The sequence below is a fragment of the Erpetoichthys calabaricus genome, chromosome 18 (assembly GCF_900747795.2).
Source record: "Erpetoichthys calabaricus chromosome 18, fErpCal1.3, whole genome shotgun sequence".
NCBI lineage: Eukaryota > Metazoa > Chordata > Cladistia > Polypteriformes > Polypteridae > Erpetoichthys > Erpetoichthys calabaricus.
Genome location: NC_041411.2, coordinates 11,822,288 through 11,830,117, shown reverse-complemented (window position 1 = coordinate 11,830,117; position 7,830 = coordinate 11,822,288). Strand labels below are relative to the sequence as shown.

At 36.1% G+C, this 7,830-nt stretch overlaps 1 protein-coding gene across 1 annotated transcript in view; it reads left to right on the top strand.

The window, feature by feature from the left end:
• The first annotated feature begins 393 nt into the window (after positions 1–393).
• rflna (refilin A) overlaps positions 394–7,830 on the top strand; it is a 32,297-nt gene continuing 24,860 nt past the window's right edge. Inside the window, exons 1-2 of the mRNA XM_028825226.2 lie at positions 394–560; positions 1,524–1,821. Coding sequence (XP_028681059.1) covers positions 1,600–1,821 — 222 coding nt within the window. The 5' untranslated portion in view covers positions 394–560; positions 1,524–1,599. The remainder of the gene's footprint in view (positions 561–1,523; positions 1,822–7,830) is intronic.

The following is a 7,830-nucleotide window of genomic DNA, read 5'->3' as shown; positions in this document are numbered from 1 at the left end:
TCTTAACTTCTTAAATCACATTCTGAGAAGCGGTTGGTAAATCAACGATTCCGAAAAGTACTGTGGGACTGCTTAACAGGTATTGTTCTATTTTTCTTTATTGTCCCCCAAGTCTCCGTGTGCTCTCCGGTAATAATAATAGTTTAGGGAACAATCCGGTAATAATAATAGTTTAGGGAACAGGACGACGAGCGTCTCGTCTGTCCCGTAGCGTCGCGGCTTTTGACGTCTTGCGGATCAGCTGATATAACGGAAGCCCTTGTTCGCTTTATGCCTGGCAATGCCAGAGATTGATAAGAAGAGTGGAAGAGCTCTCCCTGCTGGCCGTATCTGGAATGTTTCCAGATGATCAACGGGGCTGGATTTGCTCCAGGTAGAGAGAGAGAGAGAGAGAGTTGAGTTGGCCCTCTGAATTAAGAGGGAGCTCCCCGGGCGCCAGCTGTTCAGATCCGCGGGAGCACCGCACCGTGATCGACGCACACGGAATATCTAGGATTGTGACTGTCGGGGACACTGCATGTTTCTCCTGACTTCGACTCGGGACCTTCTTAGCACAAAAAGTGAGTTTTCCGTTTTCTATCTTTTTTTTTTAATAAATCCATGAATAATGTGGTATGTGGTGATTTTATAAGTAAGTGCGGGGTTTGGGGGGCGAATTTCAGGACAATGTCAATGGCTTACAGAAATATGTGCGGCTCTGATATTTCCACGTTGGTGGAATTTGAGTGCTTTAAATAAATCCATATCGATACCATGAAAAAATACAGTGGTAACTTCATTGTAAATATGGAATTCGTTCTGAAACTAAGTACGTTTTCTTGCTGTTCTGCAAGGCGCCATCAAAAGGGTCATTCGCCGAGGCAAATGACGTACAAACCTGTCGATCTATAATTTCTGCATATTTCTTCGTGCACACGCACATATTCATCTAAAATGATTTACAAATGTATAACCTTCTACTTTAATATGAAAACCATACACTTGTTTTATTTTTTATTATTATAATAATAGTATTTGAGGGCCCTATAAACTGATCTGTCCATTCACCACCGGACAATAAGTGACATGCACAGAAAAAAGTGAAAAGCAAACACAGGAGAATGCTAAAGTCTGCTGACTGACAGCTTCACTTTCATGTACTTTAATGCCCTGCATTAGTCGTTAATCATTTACCGTCTGTACTGCTGTCGATCATTTCAAGCTTCTTATTTGGCAGGTCTGTTTAATGTTAAACTAGTTCCCCTTTACCTTTCGGTATGTTCTTTTCTTACAAGGCAATTATTTTTCTAATTTATGAAATCAAGTACAGGAAAAAAAAAAAATTGCATGATGACCCCTCACTGCAGATTCTAGCACAAAAAGTTACTGCGCTGCAGTATTTTAAACAAAAAAAGATACATAAAATAGAATTGTGTCTTGCTTAATGAAATGTGGTTTTTGCTGAATACCTAAGTAAGCTTAAAACGTTTTTCCGTTTTATTTTTCCTCTGCTACTTTTCTCCTACTCTTCACTGAATTGGCAGCTCTACCATAAGCCTGGATTTTGAACACCATTCTCTTCACAGACCTGCTCAAAGGTCAGAGCAAGTCCCTCCCGAAATGGTGGGCCACCTACACTTGCAGACAATGGATGAAAGTCTAAAAGGAAAGAACAGGGAAGGCTTGCTGGATAGTCCTGACTCTGGACTACCTCCCAGTCCTAGCCCACCTTTTTACTCCCTGTGCCCTGGGATTGTGGACACCCGAGCGGGGAGTGGCACCAGCACACCACTGGACCAGCATGGCTATGGCTGTAGGAGAGATTTACGAGAGGGTAAACTGGTAAGATACCAACATATTGCTGTTTTTTTTTTATTTGCTACTGATGTGGTCCTGTTTAACTATAAGCTTGGTTTAAATGCTAAGTCTGTTTTCTGGGATAGAAAGGCACATTGTAGAATACAAAATAGAAATAAACAAATGTAAACAAATACATTATAATATTTGGTTTGTAAGACTTGTCTATTTGCAGTAGATTACCCTTAAGTAAGCACTACACAAAAATGGTTGATGCTACAAACAATTAGTTTCTAAATACTTCAAGAGTTCAAGATGCTCTGCCTTTTCAGAACACCATCTTCTTATTCAAACTCCCAGACACAATGGAAAATTTAATTTGGCTTCAGTACTAATGACTGTCACGGTGTACGGACACACCTTTTTTGATCTATCAAGGTGATGTTTGGAGGGAGTATTCAAATGAAAACAACATTGTTAATATTGATGGGAAATTATTTTCATGATAAATAAAGAGAAAAGCACTTGCCAAGTGTTAAATCAAAAATGTTTTTATGAATATAATCTTGCAAAGTAAAGAGGTTTGGTTCACTGTCATTAAAATATACACCAATGGCCATTCCCAACAGACTAATACATTAACACGTAATAAACTGTAGTAGTAGTTAATTTTTAATGTGCAAGTACAATATAAGCTTTAAAATCTTTCCTTTCCATTTGTACTACAAAGACCACTTTTTATTATCCTCATGCTATACACCACACTCTCACTGATATCAAGAGACAGGCAGTTTTCAACCATAATGTTTAGCTTTAAATTGTTCCCACAAGAAGTTACCTAGTTTGGTGCACCTCATCACATAATTAGTTATTGGAAATCACCTGCATTGCTCCTACTGGTTAAGCAGGTTTTCGCTGTGATTTTTATTTCGTTTTGCATTGCCAGACAAACGTATATGCATTTTGGCAAAGTTATAATTCCAGCAAATTCAAATGCTTGTTCTGTGTCAGTATGGCAGCAGAGCAACACTTTGACCTTAGTAAAAGTATAGTGGGTATTAGACGGGGATGAGAGGAAACCATAGACTAACACTCTCGCGTTTTCATGTGCAGTATATGAGGTACATCAGATTACTTTTAAAATGTATTGAAGCCAATTTGAATGTTCAGATGATGATATACATTTAGTATTTGTTCACACTGGTAACTAGAAAATATTAAACTCACAATGTGATATTTACAAGAGCATAAAAAATATGCAAATGAAAAAAACGTAACTAGAATTCAGCTTCACCACATAGTACAGTTGTCAGGTTTTACATTAAACAAAATGGGAAGATGATTTTCAGATTACTGAATTGTTCAATGGCGGTATAATAAGAGCTGCCATGCATTCAAAATGAAGATCTCTGACTAATCATCCAATGGCTGTTTTGAAAGAGTAAAGTGACATCCTTGGCAAAAGAAAAAATAGTTTTTGCAAGATTACCAAATCTTGTATAACTTAATTTCATGTTTTCTTTAAATATGCTTTGTTTTGCTAGCTTTTACAAGTATACATCCAAACTGTTTATCATTTTATTTATATGAACATACTTTTTTCCAAGAACATTTTAAGAGATGTTTAAAGACAAGGCATTACTTAAGATGAAACACAATACTTATCTTGTAATCAGACCTCTAAATCAGGTCATTTGTTCAAAGCAGCCTGCTGGCCTTTTCCCTACACACAAAGTGATTCTTCGTTTCAGTCCTGTTTGGGTCTAATGGTCGCTTTGGAGTTTTGGACATACAAACAACAATTTTAGATGATGGGGAAGACAGTTGCTGGTTTGTTGAAAGAAAGCTAAAAAGGTATCTAATTAAATTTCAGTTAGGAAGCCTGAAAAACTCTTTTTAATATTTCACATTAGTCCTAACAGATTCCAAGTGTAACATTATTCTTTTAAATAAAGCTTGTGTAGTCAAGCTTCTGTAATTCACAACACAGTTCTTTTTACACACAGAGATGTTTTGAAGACATGGTTAACGATATTTTAATATCCATCTATATGAACATGCACACAAGGTGTTCCAGTAAAACACTGTAAACATTACAGGTCCCTCATCCCCTCCATATCTAGAAGACAAAGGGGCAATGTCCACATCTCACTAAGTCTCATTCATTGTAACACATTAATATTGAAGTAAATGTCAAAAGAAAACACTTTCCTAAATATTCTGCCAGTAGTATCTAGTGAGATCATTAAGAAACAGAAATACATGTAATTAAAATAAAACAGTACTGTTTAATGACATGCAATTAGCCACTAACACAAAAGCCACATGTAAAAATCTCTAAACAGGATTTGTTTTAAACAGGTCTTTCTTGGAAAGACGCATAGCTGCAGGGATTTATTCTAAACAAGTTCTTAATTAGAGGTCAGGTCTTGCTGCAGCAGATTTCATGTGGCTGTCTGACTTGCTTCACGTGTTTGTATGTACTCACTAGATTCACTAATAGTGTGAGTTGTACTGCTGTATGAACTTCTTCGAGATTCTCACTATAGTCGCAGCAGCATTTTCCCTGCTTAAGATTCAGAGCCCATACATTTCTGTTCACTTCTTTGTATGTTTATCACCAAGTGCCTGTTTGAATATTTCTAAGCAGACAGGAAACAATTTAATGAATGAGAGATACTATAGGTGCATAACATTTTTTGAATTTTTGCAGAAAGTTAAATACATGCAGAATAGGAGGAGGAACAAGCCATATTAGTCATGTAATTAAAATACACGGTCCACTACACACTGGAATGTGCAGCTACTGCTGCATTTTGGGAACAGAGGTTAAGGCTAATGCCATATGCACTTGACTTCATTTAAATATATTCATTTTTCATCTATTAAAATGTTTTTTTTTCTCTTGAGAATCTAAAAATAGGTCTTTAGTGAAGAAACGAGCAAGTCTAAATATTTAGGATGTTAAATGTAATAGTACCAGCACCTGTTTAAGATTACACAAAAATGAAAATATACTATGGGATGATTCAGTGATAGCTGAGCTCAGGCCTGTGGTAGAAGCAGACAACCTACAAAGTGTATCAAATTTATTAATACTTCATCAAAGGTTGCACATGAACAGAGCAAATAGTTACTTTTTCTAATTATTATGTGGACCAAAATCAAGAGATTCTGGAAAGCAACTTGTTGGAAATAATTCTCAGATATAAAAATGGGGTTCCATTTCTTCATCTCTTGTCTCCCTCCCTCCTTCCCTCTCTCTAAGTAACCCACTCAAAGGTTCTGCTCTGGCAGTGCTTCATGAACGCACATGCAGCAAAAAGACAGACCTCCAGTGTAAGGACACAGCAGACTGAGCTAGGAGAAAATACAGAGACATTATAGGGGTATCATTTCTAAGGTATGGAATATTTAAGTTGCTTTTCAAACTGCACCAGTCATGCATGGCCGGCATGTGGGTGCTTGATAACTAAAGTACAGTCACTAATACACACCTTTACGAAGATCACAATTTTATCAACTAAGTCTAATTCAGTCTTTAAGCATATCTGAAGCCTTAGCATAGATAATTTAGGATTAAGATTTTATTTTTTAAATGGCACAGACTTATTTAAATTACAGGTGTTTTTGTGCTGGCCATATAACACATATGAAATCTAGAGTGTAATAATTCCTTAGTGTTTAAAATACACTACTGATTTGAAATTAATACGTTTAGTAAAAAAAAACAAAACATTTTTGCAAGTAGGTTTGACTTTGAGGTCACGTAGCTTGACAAAATACAAAAATAATTACTGTATAACTCCCAAAATTATAAGACTCACATTATAATGAAATTGTGTTATCGTCAGCCATGCAGAAACCCCTAAGTTTGAGTGGTCGATTATCTTCTAACAAACAACAGAAGACCTTATTTTAAATTTCATTGATGATACATATAACATTGCAAAACTGCATTGTTGCAAGAATCACCAGAACCTCAGACCTCCCTGCTATTTAAGAAAGATGATCCGACCGCATCAGCCTGGCACACCAGATGCTTATGTTTGTTGCTTTATGTTCGCCTTGCACTTTAATATTAGGCCTTAAAAATAGTATTACAGGCACGATAGGTCCTTGTCATGCTGAATGTTCTTTGCAGTAGTTTTTCTTTATACACAACGTGACATCCAGCAGCACATAAGCAATTTAGTTTGTCTTTTAGATACAGGAAACGGTAATTTATCTAAATTCAGAAACAAACACAAAGAAATGAAGTGTCTGAGTGCTATAAACACCTAACTATACCAATGTGGAATAAGAAAGTTGTTTGCTTTCAGTACATCTGACAGATCAGGGGTATTTATACAAAAATTAAATTAATATAACTTGAAACCATGGCAATATATACAAGATACAAACTACAGAAAGATGTTTATTAGCATTTAAAGGTGTTTTGTAACCTTGTCCTACAACATTTTGAAAGGTCTTTTATAAGTCCCTTAGGATAAAAGCATCTGCTAGCAAATAAATGTAAGTGGAGTTTACAGGGAGGGTGGTCGCCACTGTTCTTGAAGATTAAATAAAAAGTTGTCATAATTTCTAAGCTGCATAGTGTAAAATGTGTAATTATCTGTGTGGGATCAATAGCCATATTATTATTATTATCATCATCATAGCAAACTTTTTGTTACACAAATACAGCTTATGGTTTCATTTTCTTCGTCCATTTTAGATTTTATCAAAATATTGTATCTTGCTGCTTGATACAACGGCTTTCACTTGTAGTACAAAATATGGATGTAGCAACAAAAATGAAAAACCTGCATTCCAGTATAAACATTTGTCCTTTAACTATCCTGTGTCTTTTTCGATATTTTAAAGTGTGTGTTTCAGCTAACTGCCCTGTCTCCCTGCTCAAGTCAGTAGTTTTAACTTGGCAGAACCTGAGCTTTCATGTAGGCAATCAACCAACACAAGAGAGTTTATGTACTTACTGCCGGCCAGGCAGCTTCTCTCCCACAGAGCTCTGTTTCATAAGCAGAAGGGTGCTGGCATAGGATCAGTGGGTAGTATTGATAAACGATACCTCAGGATTTAAATGCAAAGGAATTTCAAGGGTGAGGCAGTCTCTGTCAAAGACCCTAGCGCCTCTGTTGTGGGCCACTGCTTCAATTAAAATAACTGGTTTAAATGGACTTTAGTGTTGCAGATTTTATTCACTAAATGAATTTCCAAGTGTATGACATCTCGCCTGAAGAAGGGGCCTGAGTTGCCTTGACAGCTTGCATATTGTAATATTTTAGTTAGCCAATAAAAGGTGTCATTTTGCTTGACTTTTCACTTAAGTGTATTAACAAAAATGATACTACTTTAATAAAATATACTGTACAAAGAATAAAATGGATATTACCATGCTACTGATACAGTAATAATATAAACTATATACAACAGATACTTAACATACTGTCACTGCACAATATCCATCAGTCCACCCATGATTTTAACCTGCTTGCCCTGGACTGCACAATTATGCAAACTGCACCGTACCGTATATGTGACAATACTGTTACTACTATAACCTAAAGTGAATTATACTTAACTGTAATTAAGCATTCAAATAACTGCAGTCATATTTTACACGCTCATTTTTCCAGTCCTTCCAGTTCCAAAAACAACTTTCAGATGGCGCATTTCTTCCTGTGAAAACCCAAAATGCTTTCTTGCACGCATTCTTACTGTGAGGAATCTTACAATTGTCCTTTTTTCAAGTTGTTATTTTTTTTTCTGTGTGACAAGCAGAAAGTAGTTGAGTAAGGGTGTTGTGGCCAATAAAAAAAAAAAAATCTACGTATATCGTCTCCATTTAGTTTTGTAGATGACCTTCTGATAGTTCGGTCACAGTCCGTGTATTTGAATGGGTTGCTTTTTTTTTTTTTTGATTTTATTGATTTAATTAAAATCAAATAACATTCCATACAAAAACATCAAGTTTTACAAGACTTGGTTCAAAACAAGTCAATGGGTTGCTTTTTATGACCGAGTGTGCATGACTGTGCCTTGTGATATATT